Source organism: Hippopotamus amphibius, chromosome 17 (assembly GCF_030028045.1).
Source record: "Hippopotamus amphibius kiboko isolate mHipAmp2 chromosome 17, mHipAmp2.hap2, whole genome shotgun sequence".
NCBI lineage: Eukaryota > Metazoa > Chordata > Mammalia > Artiodactyla > Hippopotamidae > Hippopotamus > Hippopotamus amphibius.
The window spans coordinates 66,160-81,847 of NC_080202.1; the positions used below are offsets into that span (position 1 = coordinate 66,160).

Sequence of the window (15,688 nt, forward strand, 5' to 3'; positions counted from 1 at the left end):
CCTCCCCCACAGTGTCTACACACATTCTAACACACTAGAGAGGGAACCGGCTCCATGGTTTGCTGTCTGTCTCCCACTGTGTGAACATTAGCTCAGGTCGACGTAGCCTCAGTCAGTCACTGATGATTCCCAAACACCCAACACAGTGCCAGGCACACGCACATGCATTGGTGGCTAACCCTCCGACCACAGCCACCTACCATGCCAGCACTCTCACCCTAACCCAAAACATAAAACAACACCCTAACCCAAAAGCCTAACACTGATCTGACACACTAGCCCTAACCCTAACCCAAATCCAACACCCTAACCCTAACACTAACCCGAACCCTAACCCAAAACGCTAACTCTAACCCTAACCCTAACCCCTAAACCCTTAACCCAACCCTAACCCTAAGCCCTAACCCAAACCCCTAACCCCAACCCCAACCCCAACCTGAACCCTAAACCCTAACCCCTAACCCTAACCCCTAACCCTAACCCTACCCTAACCCTAACCCTAACCCTAAACCCTAAACCCTAACCCTAACCCTAACCCCTAACCCCTAAACCCTAAACTCCTAACTCAAGAGAATAAAAAAACCTTCAAAAACTAAAACAAAACAATGAAGAAAATGTTAATATCAACATACATACTGATAATTACCTTGAATGTAAGTAGACCATATGTTCCAACCAAAAGACACAGACTGGCTGATTGGATTCAAGAACAATACTTACATATATGCTGTTTCCACGAAATCCACTTCAGACCTAGGGACACATAAAGACTGAAAGTGATTGTATGGAAAAAGTTATCCCATGCGAATGGAAATCGAAAGAAAGCTGGAGTTTCGATACTCAGACCAGATAAAATAAACTTCAAAATAATAAATGTTGTAAGAGACTACAAAGGACACTACATAATGATCAAGGGATCAATCCAAGAAGAAGAGATGGCAATTATGAATATATATGCACCCAATATAGGAGCACCTCAATACATAAGACAAATGCTAACAACTATAAAAGAGGAAATTGACAGTAACACAATAATAGTGGGGGACTTTAACACCCCATTTACACCAATGGACAGATCATCCAGACAGAATATTAATAAGGAAACACAAGCTTTAAATGACACATTACACCAGCTAGATTTAATACATATCTATAGGACATTACACCCAAAAACAGCAGATTACACATTCTTCTCAAGTGCACATGGAACATTCCAGGATACATCACATTTTGGCTCACAAATCAAACCTTGGTAAATTTAAGGAAATTGAAATCATAACAAGCATCTTTTCCAACCACAACGGTATCAGATTAGAAATCAATTACAGGAAAAAAACTGTAAAAAACACCAATCACATGGAGACTAAACAATACGCTGCTAAATAACCAAGAGATCACTGGAAGAAATCAAAGAGGAAATCACAAAATACCTAGAGACAAATGGCAAAACACAACAATCCAAAACCTATGTGATGCAGCAAAAGCAGTTCTAAGAGGGAAGTTTATATCAATACAATCCTACCACAAGAAACAAGGAAAACCCCAAATAAGCAATCTAAGCTTACACCTAAAGAAACTAGAGAAAAAAGAGCAAACAAAACCCAAAGTTAGTAGAAGGAGAGAAATCATAAAGATCAGAGCAGAAATAAGTGAAATAGAAACAAAGAAAACAATAGCAAAAATCAATAAAACTAAAAGCTGGTTCTTTGAGAAGATAAATAAATTTGATAAACCACTACAAGACTCATCAAGAAATAGAGGGAGAAGACTCAAATCAATAAAATTAGAAAGGAAACAGAAGTTACAATGGGCACTGTAGAAATAAAAAGCACCATAAGAGACTATGACAAGCAACTATACACCAATAAAATGGACAACCTGAGTGAAGTGGACATACTCTTAGAAAGGTATAACCTTCCAAGACTGAATCAGGAAGAAACAGAAAATATGAACAGACCAATCACAAGCAATGAAATTGAAACTGTAATTAAAAATCTTCCAACAAACTAAAGTTCAGGACCTGATGGCTTCACAGGTGAATTTTATCAAACATTTAGAGAAGAGCTAACACCCATCCTTCTCAAACTCTTCCAAAAAATTTCAGAGGAAGGAACACTCCCAAACTCATTCTATGAGGCCACCATCACCCTGATACCAAAACCAGACAAAGATACTACAAAAAAAGAAAATTACAGACCAATAACAGTGATGAATTTAGATGCAAAAATCCTCAACAAAATACTAGCCAACAGAATCCAACAACACATTCAAAGGATCATACGCCATGATCAAGTGTGGTTCATCCCTGGAATGCAAGGATTCTTCAATATACACAAATCAATCAACGTGATACACCATATTAACAAACTGAAGGATAAAAACCACATGATCATCTCAAGAGATGCAGAAAAAGCTTCTGACAAAATTCAACACCCATTTATGATACAAACTCTCCAGAAGGTGGGCATAGAGGGAACCTACCTCAACATAATAAAGCCCATATACAACAAACCCACAGCACACATCATTCTCAATGGTGAAAAAATGAAAGCATTCCCTCTAAGATCAGGAACAAGACAAGGATGTCCACTCTCACCACTACTATTCAACATAGTTTTGGAAGTCCTTGTCACAGCAATCAGAGAAGAAAAAGAAATAAAAGGAATCCAAATTGGAAAAGAAGTAAACTGTCACTGTTCACAGATGACATGATACTATATATAGAAAATCCTAAAGATGCCACCAGAAAACTACTTAAGCTAATCAATGAATTTGGTAAAATTGCAGGATACAAAATTAACACACAGAAATCTCTTGCATTTCTATACGCTAACAATGAAAAATCAGAAAGAGAAATTAAGGAAACAATCCCATTCACCATTGCAACATAAAGAATAAAATACCTAGGAATAAACCTAACTAAGGAGGTAAAAGACCTGTGCTCAGAAAACTATAAGACACTAATGAAAGAAATCAAAGACAACACAAACAAATGGAGAGATATGCCATGTTCTTGGATTGGAAGAATCAACATTGTGAAAATGACTATACTACCCAAAGCAATCTACAGATTCAGTGAAATCCCTATCAAATTACCAATGGCATTTTTTACAAAACATCCTAAAATTTGTATGGAGACAAAAAAGACCCTGAACAGCCAAAGCAATCTTGAGAGGAAAAAATGGAGCTAGAGGAATCAGACTCCCTGACTTCAGACTATACTACAAAGCTACAGCAATCAAAACAATATGGTACTGGCACAAACACAAAGATATAGATCAATGGAACAGGATAGAAAGCCCAGAGATACACTATGGGCAACTAATCTATGACAAAGGAGGCCAGGATACACAATGGAGAAAAGGCAGCCTCTTCAATAAGTGGTGCTGGGAAAACTGCACAGCTACATGTAAAAGAATGAAATTAGAACACTCCCTAACACCATACACAAAAATAAACTCAAAATGGATTAAAGACCTAAATGTAAGGCTGGACACTATAAAACTCCTAGAGGAAAACACAGGAAGAACACTCTTTGACATAAATCACAGCAAGATCTTTTTTGACCCACCTCCTAGAGTAATGGAAATAAAAACAAAAAAAAAATAAGTGGGACCTAAAGAAACTTAAAGCCTTCTGCAGAGCAAAGGAAACTATAAGCAAGACAAAAAGACAACCCTCAGAATGGGAGAAAATATTTGCAAACCAATCAACAAAGGATTAATCTCCAAAATATATCAACAGTTCATGCACCTCAATATCAAAAAACAAACAACCCAATCAAAAAATGGGCAGAAGACCTAAATAGGCATTTCTCCAAAGAAGACATATGGATGGCCAAGAAGCACAGGAAAAGCTACTCAACATCACTCATTACTAGAGAAATGCAAATCAAAACTACAATGAGCTATCACGTCACATTGGCTAGAATGGGCATCATCAGAAAATCTATAAACAGTAAACGCTGGAGAGAGTGTGGAGAAAAGAGAACCCTCTTGCATTGCTGGTGGGAATGTAAATTGATACAGCCACTATGGAGAACAGTATGGATGTTCCTTGAAAAACTAAAAATAGAGTTACCATAACACCCAACAATCCCACTGCTGGGCATAAACCCAGAGAACACCATCATTCAAAAAGACACATGCACTCCAATGTTCATTGCAGCACTATTTACAATAGCCAGGACATGGAAGCAACCTAAATGTCCATCAACAGATGAATGGATAAAATAGATGTGGTACATACATACAATGGAATATTACTCAGCTGTAAAAAAACAATGAAACTGGGACATTTGCAGAGACACGGATGGACCTAGAGACTGTCATACAGAGTGAGTGAGTCAGAAAGAGAAAAACAAATATCGTATATTAACACATATATGTGGAATATAGAAAAATGGTACAAATCAACCAGTTTGCAAGGTGAAAACAGAGACACAGATGTAGAGAACAAACATATGGACACCAAGTGAGGAAAGCGGGGAGGGTTGGGAGGGAATGACTTGGGAGATTAGGATACCAAATAGTACACTCTAAATATATGCAGTTTATTGTATGTTAACTGTATCTCAATAAAAATTCTTTAAAAAAAAGATATCAATACTATGTGAAAATATTCTTTAATAGAATGGGGAAGAGGTGTTAAGAGTAAAAGGTAAATATTTTTAATCGCAATTAAAATTATCTATATCCCACTGATACCATTTATGTAGACACATTAAAACAATACTGATTTTCCTCAACTGAAAGAAAAATATACATTAAAAAATAATATACAACTTCCAGTTGAGACCATTAAATTCACATTTCAACAACTCACCCCACCCCCAATCCACAAAAAAAAAAAAAAGACACATGCACTCCAATGTTCATTGTAGCACTCTTTACAATAGCCAGGACATGGAAGCAAGCTAAATGTCCATAAACAGATGATTGGATAAAGAAGATGTGGTCCATACATGCAATGGAATATTGTTCAGCCATAAAAAGGAACAAAATTGGGACATCTGTAGAGACATGGATGGACCTAGAGACTGTCATACAGAGTGAAGTGAGTTAGAAAGAGAAAAACAAATATCGTATATTAACACATATATGTGGAATATACAAAAATCGTACAAATCAACCAGTCTGCAAGGCAGAAATGGAGACACAGATGCAGAGAACAAACATATGGACAGCAAGGGGGGAAAGCAAGTGGGGGGGTTGCAGAGGATGAATTGGGAGATTGGGATTGCCATATATACATTATAAATAAGAAAAAATATCAAATTGTACAGTTTAAAGATACACAGTTTATTGTATGTCAATTGTATTTCAGTAAAAGTTCTAAAGGAAAAATAAATACATAAATACATACATACATACATAAAATAAAATAAAAGAGCAATGCTGTTAAACTACACATGAGACCAGATGGACGTAGCAGACCTTTACAGAACACTGGACCCCGAAACCGCAGGATGTGCTTTCTTCTCAGGCACACATAGAACATTCTCTAAGATGAATAACCACATGTTAGACTACAAAACAAGTCTTAATAAACTTAAGAAGACTGAAATCACAACAAGCATTTTTTTCCGACCACAATGTACAAAACTAGAAATCAATTAGAAAAAGTAGAAAATTCACAAATATTTGAGATTAAAACACATGCTATTGAACAACACCAGTGGGTCAAAGAAGACAGCAAAAAAGAGATTTAAAATATCTACAGACAAATAATAGAAATTCAGTATACCAAAACTTATGGGATGCAGCAAAAGCAGTTCTAAGAGGAAAGTTTATAACAATAAATACCTATGTTAAGAAACAAGAAAGACCTCCAAGAAACAAACTAATTTTACACATCAAGGCCTAGAAAGAGAAGAGCAAACTAAGCCAAAGTTACTAAAAGGAAGGAAATAACAAAGATTTGAGTGGAAATAAATGAAATAGAGACTAAAAAGACAATGAAATTAAAAGCTGTATGTTTGGAATAGGAAATGAAAATAGACAAACCTTTAGGTAGACTCACCAAGAGAAAGGACTCAAAATAAATAAAGTAGACATAAAAGGGGAGATACTACAACTGATACCACAGATATACAAAAGATCATGAGAGACTACTATCAACAATTACTCACTGACAGAGTGGACAGCCTAGAAAAAAAATTGACACACTCCTCGACTCTTACACCAACCAAGATTGGTTCATAAAGAAATAGAAAATCTGTAGCAGACACATATACACTACCAAATGTAAAATAGATAGCTGGTGGGAAGTTGCTGTATAACAAAGGGAGATCAACTCAATGATGGGTGATGCCTTAGAGGGCCAGGACAGGGAGGGTGGGAGGGAGTAGCAGCAGGGAGAGGATATGGGGATATATGTGTAAATACAGCTGAATCACTTTGGCGTACCTCAAAAACTGGTACAAGAGTGTAAAGCAATTATATTCCAATAAAGAGCTTAAAAAAAAGAAATAGAAAATCTGAAAAGACCAATAATGAGTGAGGAGATTGAATCAGTGATCAAAAACTTTAAAACAAATAAAATTTTATGACCAGGTGGCTTCACTAACGAATTATACCCAACAGTTAAAAAAGAATTACTATCAATTTTTCACGAATTCTTCCAAAAACTAGAAGAGGAAATGATATCTACTAATTTTATGAGGCCAGCATTATTCTGATACCAAAACCACAAAGGACACTACTTGAGAAAAAAATAGAATACAGACCAATAAAGCTGATGAATATGGATGCACGCATTCTCAGCAAAACAAGTTCACCAAGCCATCGCATGGACCATCTACCATGATCAAGTAGGATTTATCCCAGGCATGGTGATGCCATACAATCATCCCAATAGATGCAGAAACAGCATCTAACAAAAGTCAACATCCTCTCATGGTAAACTCTGTTAAAAATGGGTACAGAGAAGGAGTTCCCTGGTGGCCTAGTGGTTAGGATTCCAGGCTTTCACTGCCAAGGCCTGGATTTGGGGAACTGAGATCCCACAAGCTGTGCAGCACAGACAAAAAATAACAATAAAAATATAAATAAATACATAAATAAATAGTGTTTTTAGAATGGGTACAGAGGGAATATTTCACATCATAACCAAGGCACATTTGATAAACTGAAAGCTAACATCCTACTCCACACCTAAAAGCTAAAAGTGTTTCTTCTAAGATGAGGAACAAGATAAGGATGTCCAGTCTCATCACTTTTATTTGAGATGGCACCAGAAGTTTTAGTCAGAGCAATTAGGCAAGGAAAATAAACAAAATATATCCAAATCAGAAAGGAAGAAGGAAGACTGTCTCCATTTACAGAAGACATACATATTATTTACAGAAAACCCTGAAGACCCCATCAAAAAGTTGAGAAAACTAATAAACAATTTCAGGGAACTTGCAAAATACAAAATTAATATACACAACCGAAATGCCCATCAACAAATGAATGGATACAGAAGATGTGGCATATATATACAATGGAATATTACTCAGCTATAAAAAGGGATGAGATGGAGCTATATGTAATGAGGTGGATAGAACTACAATCTGTCATACATAGTGAAGTAAGTCAGAAAGAGAAGGACAAATATTGTATGCTAACTCACATATACGGAATCTAAAAATGGTACTGATGAACTCAGTGACAAGAATAAGGATGCAGATACAGAGAATGGACTGGAGAACTCGAGGTATGGGAGGGGACGGGGGGTGAAGGGGAAGCTGAGACGAAGCGAGAGAGTAGCACAGACATATATATACTACCAACTGTAAAATAGTCAGTGGGAAGTTGTTGTATAACAAAGGGAGTCCAACTCGAGGATGGAAGATGCCTTAGAGGACTGGGGCAGGGAGGGTGGGGGGGACTCGAGGGGGGGGCGTCAAGGAAGGGAGGGAATATGGGGATATGTGTATAAAAACAGTTGATTGAACCTGGTGTACCCCCCAAAAAAAAATTAAAAAAAAAAAAAAAAACAGATGATTGAACCTGATGTACCCCCCAAAAAAAATAAAATAAAATAAAATAAAATAAAAAAATTAATATACAAAAAATTGGTTGTAACTTTATACATTTACAACAAACTTTTAGAAATAAAAACTAAGAAAACAATGCTTTTACAATTTCATTAAAAAGAATAAAATACCTAGGAATAAATTTAACCAAGTACATGAAAGATCTGTGCACTGAAATACTATTAGACATCGCTTAAAGAAATCGAAGACCCAAATAAGTGAAAAGTTATTTTGTGCTCATGGACTGGAAAAATTAATGTTATTAAGATGTCCATACTACCCAAAGCAATTTAGAAATGCAGTGCAATTGCTTTTTTAAACAGAAATTGAACAAACAACCCTCAAATCTGTGCAGAACCACAAAAGACCCCAAGTAGCCACTGCAATCATGAGAAAGAAAAATAAAGCCAGAGGCATTGCATTACTGGTTCTAATATACAGTGCCAAGCTATTGTTATTAAAACAGTATGGTACTGGCATACAAATTGACACATAGACCAATGGGTCTGAAAAGAGAACCCATAAGTAAACCCTCAACTAACATCTGTCAAGAGAGCCAAGAACAATCCATGGGGAAGGAATAGTCTCTTCAACACATGGTGCTGAGATAACGAGACAACCACACATAGATAAAGGAAATTTGACCCCTACTTGCATCACACAAAAATTAACTCAAATGGATTAAAGACGTGAACATAAGACCTGACATCATGAAACTCCTGGAAGACAAACTAGGAAAGAAGCTCTGACAGTGGTCTTGCCAATGATTTGTTAGCTATGACACCAAGAGCATAAGCAACGAAAGCAAAAAGGATCAAGGAAAACTACATCAAACTAAGAAGCTTCTGCACAGACAAAGAAACAATCAGAAATATGAAAAGGCAACCTATGGAGCATGAGAAACTATCTATATACCATATATCAGATAAGGAGTTAATACCAAAGTTATATAAGGAACTCATGCACTCAAGAACAAAAAACGAAAACCAATTAATTATAAAAAGGGCAGAGGAACTGAATGGACATGTTTCCAGAGAAGACCATAAGACCAACAGGTGCATAAAAAGATGCTCCATGGCCCTAGTCATCAGAGAATTGCAGCCCCAAAATCATAAGGAGCTATCACCTCACACCTGTCAGAATGGCCACCATCAAGAAGGCAAGTGATGATAAGCGTTGGTGAGGATGTGGAGAGAGACAAATAGCGAATGATACCACTTCTATATGAAATGTGAAAAAGAGGAAACGTAAAAACAGAGAGTAGAGTAACGACTAAGAGAGGCTGGGGGTGGGGGAATTGGGGAGATAGGTTTTAGGGTACAATTTGCAACTAGTGCAAGAACGGTGATTAGAATCAACAATACGATATTGTAAACTTCAAAGTTTCTATGAGACTAGATCGTAATTGTTAGCACCACAAAACAGAAATGATAATTACATGAGGTGATAGAAGTGTTAGCTAACGCTATGGTGGTGATGCCATTACGATGTATAACGTAGGCAATCACCCCTTTGTACACCAACACTTCTACAATCTTATATGTCAATTCTATATCAATAAAATTTTATTTTAAATAAATAAATTTTAAATAAAAGGAGATTCAAAGTGAAGAAAAAAGCCAGCCAAAGCCTAGTGCTGTGTAGTCTGGTTAGAGATCAGGTCAAACATCGGATTTTACTGCTTCCTGAGGAGAAACGGCCCAGACTCTCACCGGGGCCCCTGGATGGCTGTGCTGTGAGTGAGAGAAAACCATAAACAGAGCAGCCCTCACACACCCTGGAACCCAGCCTGAAGTAGCTCAGTCCCTCACTGGAGCAAGGTGATCTGCATGTGCTCTGATTCTACAGGAGTTGGTGGGGTCATTCCTCTCTGGAGGAAAGTCACATTACTCAGAACCTCCATAAGTTTTCAGACACCATCTCTACACTTGAATCAGAATCTACTAGCCATGCCACGAGGCATGATGTGAGGACCAAAAGTCAGAAAGAGAACAAAAGGGGACAACAGAAAGAGTTCAAAGGAAATCAGGACTTAGCGCACATCAAACACTAAGCTTGAAATGCACATGAGCCTCAGGGAGAGGGGAGATGATCCCCTCTTGGGAGACCCTCCCTCCACGTGCTTCGTGGGGAGGTCTGCTCCTTAGGCTGCAGGAAGAAGAGGTAGGTGGGAGGAGGGTGGTGCCGCATCAACAACACAGTTAACACCAAGGGTGTGCAAGTGGGTGGGTATTTAATTCACCTGATCTCTCATTTACATTTCTCTTTAATGTTCACCAGTAAAAGAATGGAATACACCGAGAGTGGCACCACAATGGAAGACTTCAAGGCAGACTGAATATTGGAAAATGGAAGGAGGTTCAAAGACAGAACATCAAGGTGCATTTGGAGATGAGAGGGTAGGGTTTCAAAAGTGTGTGTGTAGCAGCAGGACAGTTGTAACTGTATGCATCTAGGAAAACCCTGGGAACAAATGTTACGACTAAAATCGGTTTCCTGTGGACTATGTAGGAAGTGTATGTCCTTAGGCTGGTGGGAGATATTGTCTTTTAAATTCTATGTGATGTACCTCTATTGCATGGGGGAAAGTCAATATAATATGTGTTGATTTATAATAAAATGCTTCTTTTTTACTTATACATTTTATTTTCTTAATTCTACATCAAAATAATATTGAGTTCATTGAACTTTGGATTTCCTCCCCCACAGGGGTGGTCTAAAGACTGGTATCTATTATTTACCAGGAATTACTCGACCTGCATTCAGTGAAATTGCACTGAAGTGTAGGTGCAAGAAGGAAGGGAGGGATTAACAGGCACAGGACTCCCTCTGAATGCCAGGGTCACTGACAGGCATTTCTACCTAAGTTTCTGATGGGATTTCAGTGAATGCTACATTCAGCCTCCTAATCTCGGTGTCCCACTTTGGGAAATATGCTCCCCAGAGTGTCAGAGTTTACACTAGGTGGGAACTGAGCCCCCGTCACTCTCACCCCGCAGAACACAGCCACCCCAGGAGGAGACAGCCAGTGCTGGTGGGACGAGCCCTCTTTGCCCTGAACCCACTTTGGCTTTAGAAAAGGAGAGATTAAATAGAGAAAGAGGAAAACCCCAGTGTTCAAGAGCACTAATTTGGAGAAACGCCATGAATCTGCCCCTAAAGAAGCCCATGAAAACTTTCATTATTACTGGGATGCGTGAACTCAGGTCAAGATCCAGCTGCTGACTCAGGTCCTCTCTCCTGGCCAGTCTCAGGCTCAGTTTGCTCTCTTAGAATTTACAAAATATTAGAGGACACCAACAAGTGGTTTTTCAAGATTTATTTCAGAGTGCTGATCAGCAACCTATCAAAGAGACCGGATGTGAGACCGTCGATGCCCCTCGACCGCCCCTGGTGTGTGGAAGTCCCCCATCATCTCCTGCAGACTTCTGGAACATGATCTTCAGCTTTGCCATCCCATTGCTGATTTCATCACATCCACTGATATGACTTCTATATTACCAATGGTTGTACAGGGGTCGGGAGGCTGCTTTATAATTTACTAATTTCCTGTCACTTCCTTAACTCTGGAAGTCTTGACACTCCTAACATTGGTGGCCACACCAAGGAGGAGTACAGCTATGAAGGCATATATGCGCCCAAAGACCAGTCGCAAATATACGAGTGATTCTAGACTTGTTTTAACGGAGCGAACTCTTCCTGTACTTGGTCCGCTGTCTATGCTCCCTCCAGGACCTTTACTTAAGCACAGTGGAGGCTCCCAGCCTACATGGCAATGGCAATTCTTTCTATTGTTGCAAGTTCCTCTACGATTGCATTTCGCAGGGTCACAGTCATAAACTATTTCATCTATACTAGTATTGCAGACACTATTGAGACAGAGCTTCCCAGGAGCACAGGGGGTACCATTTTTCACATGACCAACATCACTTGTATATGGCAAATAATGATGGTCTACTCCCCAACACCAGAACCCTAAGATCTTTGACTGATGGAATGAAATACGTTCCTGCAACCGTGGAACATGAGTGACATTGCTACACTGCAGCCTTCCACATTGTCTGTCTGCTTCTCTACAAGCAACAAATTTCAATGTCCTGTCATTTCTTAAACAGTGTCCAAATCGATCCCCTTTTTGATTTATTGTATAGCAGTTATCATGAGCATTAAGAGCGTGTCTTCCAAAGATTTCTTTGCAGCTCAGACTGCGGTCAGTGCAGTTTCCGAGATAGCAGTAGCTTTCTTCAGTACAGGGCGTTCCATCTTGCATATGAAAATCTTCCGGACATTTACTGGTTGTTCCAAAACAGTACTCTGGAAGGTCACATATATTTTTAATTGGTCTGCAGAGTGTTCCAGGTTCAGAGTAGGCACAGTTTGTACAGCACAGTTCTCCATTACAAGTAGATCCTTCCTCAAACATGCAGCCATGTGTGCAGCATCTGTTGTTATAACACTGCTTGAAGGAGCCACAGTCACATTGCTCCCAATCCTCCACTTTATAGTTTCCACAACGCATTTTTGTCATGCTTTCATTTAAAAAGCGCACCGTTGTGTTAAACACACAGCTGCCCCCTACTCCTACTATGTTCCACCAATGCGTAATGGAACAGTCACTGAAGACATCTGTCAAGGCTGGGTATTGTGACATAAGGCAAGTGGCCCTTCTCACGCAATAGCAATTATCAGTATCATACCATATACCAAAAGTTCTCCCAAAGTTTTGGGTTATTATAATAGCCAACATGAAATAATGTCTGCCTAGATAACCAACAAAGACTAGACCAAGCTCACCTTTACATAAACCATACAGCGATGCCTCAAACTCACCTGGTTTTGGTCCATCACGATTTACTATGAAGGATCCAGTGGGAGATAAAAGTTGTTGGAAATTTCTTGCATGATAACGAGCATATGGACCATTTGGTAGTCTATAATCAGTCATGTTGGTTGGATCTTTTTTATTATATATCACCACTGCAGTGAGATAGAACCTTGTGGAAAGACTTCGTTGAAAGGAGTCCACCATACTACAGGTAGCTACCATGTGTCCTACACACTTACTTACATTGTTGTACACACGATACATTGAATTGGTATATTGAGCCAATCCTCTCACAAATCCCTGAGGTCCGGCGTACACCCTAGCACTCACCCTGGGGGCTACACTGACATCTGCTTCAGGGAACAGTGGGTGCCTATCCTCCTTGTGTCCTGGTCCATACGCAGGTCCTGTTGCATTGGGGTCTGCCACTATCTGAGAAACCACATGTTCAAACCTTTCCGAATACTTGAGGGGTTTGATTTCGTAGGCAAGGTCATCCAACTTCATAATACCTTCGAGACCCCCATCGCACGTGTCTACAGTGACCATGGAGAAAGGAATCTCCTCCAGGTAGCCGAGGTAGTAACAGTCTGAAGGGACGAAGGGGTAGTCCATCTGCAAGGCCTCTTGCTCATCCTGAGTCAGCAGCGGCAGGTGTCCGGGCCAAAATAACTTCTTGCGCCGCATGTGGATAACGTGCCTCTGGCCCCCGAAGCGCAGGCTGTAGGAGAGCCAGCCTGGCATCCGAACGCCTTTGCCTCGGTGCAGCTCCTTCCTGGGTATCACCACCTCCGAAGAGATGTAGCGCCATGAGGGACGGCCTTGAGAGCACAGGGCTGGAGCCAGCACCGCCCAGAGCCCAAGCAGCAGGAGGGCTGCCCTCAGGGGGACCTGGTCCTCTGCCAGCCTTGGGGCCCTGCTCACGGACATCTGCCAATGAGAACAGTTAAGAGCAGGAAACCAGAGGAGCCCGGTCTACACCCTCTGCTGTGGCCATGTCCGACCAAGGAGACAGTGGCAGAGAAAAAGGGGTTGCTGGGTGGGCCTCCTAATGGGATTAGGTAACAGTCCCAGGGCGTGGCAGTGGGTGGGCCTGGATGTGAGCTCAGCCAGGGCTGCAGTGGGAGAGCGGGAGGCTGCGCCCACGAGTGCTACCGTGGACTTGAGGGCTTTCTGGGTCAGCGTGTAGGGCAGGAGTCATCTTTCCCCAGTGCTCTGATGCTGCCTTCATTGTCACATTTTATTTTCCTTGCCCCCGCGGGTGAGGAGAGACACGGCTCCTGACCACGTGAGAGCCGCAGGGGGTGTTCCTCTAGTCCTTTTCTGTGGTTCTTTCCTGGACGGCGGCAGGTTCCTCCTATGCGTGTGCTGATCCCATCTCTCCATTGTGCCCAAGGTAAGAAAACAAATATTTCACTCTTGTGAAATTCTGTACTTGTTTTGAGGGAAGGAAAAAATCTACTACCAGGTCATGAGCAGAAGAAAAAAATTCATTGACCTCCAAACTGAATATTTCCCTCTTCATTCACAAACAGTCCCGTCACTTAAACTGACTGTGCTCGGGGATGAGCTCCCAGGGCAGGACATGTACCCCGTGCCCTCTGCCTGCTGCTCCAAGTCCCTCCCCGTCCTCATGCGCCCGCTCGTCCCGGACGGACCTACACCCTGGATACGTCTCCCTCTGAGAGCGAGAGAGCTACACGCGCGTCCACGTCCACGTGAGGGTCTTCACAGAGCGGAGGATGAGGACAATGGGCCTGTACACATCTAATGACGTTTCCCTCACCCCCTGGTTCTGTGCAGGCCCAGAGCTTCACTCTAAGTGCCCACAGCTCTGCTCTCTCAAACGAATTCCCACAGACCTTCTGAATGTTAATTCTACTCTTTTAATGTATACCCATACAAGACAATGTACTCCTTTCCTCCAGTCACCACTGAATTATGCTTACACACATGGCTGTCACTTGTCTGCTTCCCATTTCTTTCTTCTTCTCCCATCTTCTATCTGGGCCCATTTTCATTTTACTGTAAGGTTATATTTCACAATCTTTGGTGCCTGTCAGCTGACCATGGACTCTAACTTGTTTTTTCATACTATGCCTTCCATTAAAGTACTTTCTACAGCATGAAATGCTTTCCTCAGGCCCAGTTTCATAGGTACAGTTCTACGCACGTGCACTAATTCCCCCTTCAGAATCCAGAGGCCACAAGCCCTTCTGTCTGCCTATACATCATGATGAGAAGTCTGACTCAACTGCATATCGTAAACCACTTGAAGAGAATCACACTTTTCTTTCAGAAATGGGATGATGGGATGAGGCCACGTGTCTGTGTGACTCAGGAGTTTTCTCTCTTCCCAGGTACCCAGGCTGAGAACCACATTGTACAAAGGTGTGAGGAAGATGTAGTCTCCTCGGAGAGGCTCAGCCTCACCTGTGTCACCTATGTGTTCCCAGTTTCAGAATCTTTCCTGTGGTGGATCCACATGCACCCAGGGAAGGGACTGGAGCAGTCAGTGTGGTCTGGGCTCAGGGGCACCCTCAGGACTGCCTGGCCTCCAGTCCTGAGTCAGCATCTCCAGGTGCTGTCACCGCTGTGCAGTGCCAAGGCCATGAATGCAGGCACGTACGAATGTGCCCGAGATGCTGCCGTCCAAGGGCACGGTGAGCCAGACACAAACCTCCTCACAGGGGGAGGCGTGTGGCCTGCAGGTAACAATCAGGATCTCCCAGGAGATCTCAGGACCTCCAGAGGGAGGTCAGCGCTGCCAACACAAGGCTGTTCCCTGCCAGGGTGTGGGGCTTCCTCCCCTGAGAGCAGTGTGCCCCAGCCCAGCTCTGCCT

The 15,688-nt window shown here is 41.2% G+C and overlaps 1 protein-coding gene and 1 long non-coding RNA gene across 2 annotated transcripts in view; both read right to left on the reverse strand.

Moving 5' to 3' along the window:
* Window positions 1–15,688, reverse strand: part of LOC130840501 (uncharacterized) — a 58,320-nt gene that overhangs the window by 25,027 nt on the left and 17,605 nt on the right. The window contains exon 3 of the long non-coding RNA XR_009050020.1: window positions 721–753. This is a non-coding gene — a long non-coding RNA (uncharacterized LOC130840501). The remainder of the gene's footprint in view (window positions 1–720; window positions 754–15,688) is intronic.
* On the reverse strand, window positions 11,260–14,203 carry LOC130840499 (disintegrin and metalloproteinase domain-containing protein 21-like). The gene has a single exon (XM_057716089.1). It carries the CDS (start codon window positions 13,773–13,775, stop codon window positions 11,562–11,564), a length of 2,214 nt encoding a protein of 737 aa, XP_057572072.1. The 5' UTR covers window positions 13,776–14,203; the 3' UTR covers window positions 11,260–11,561.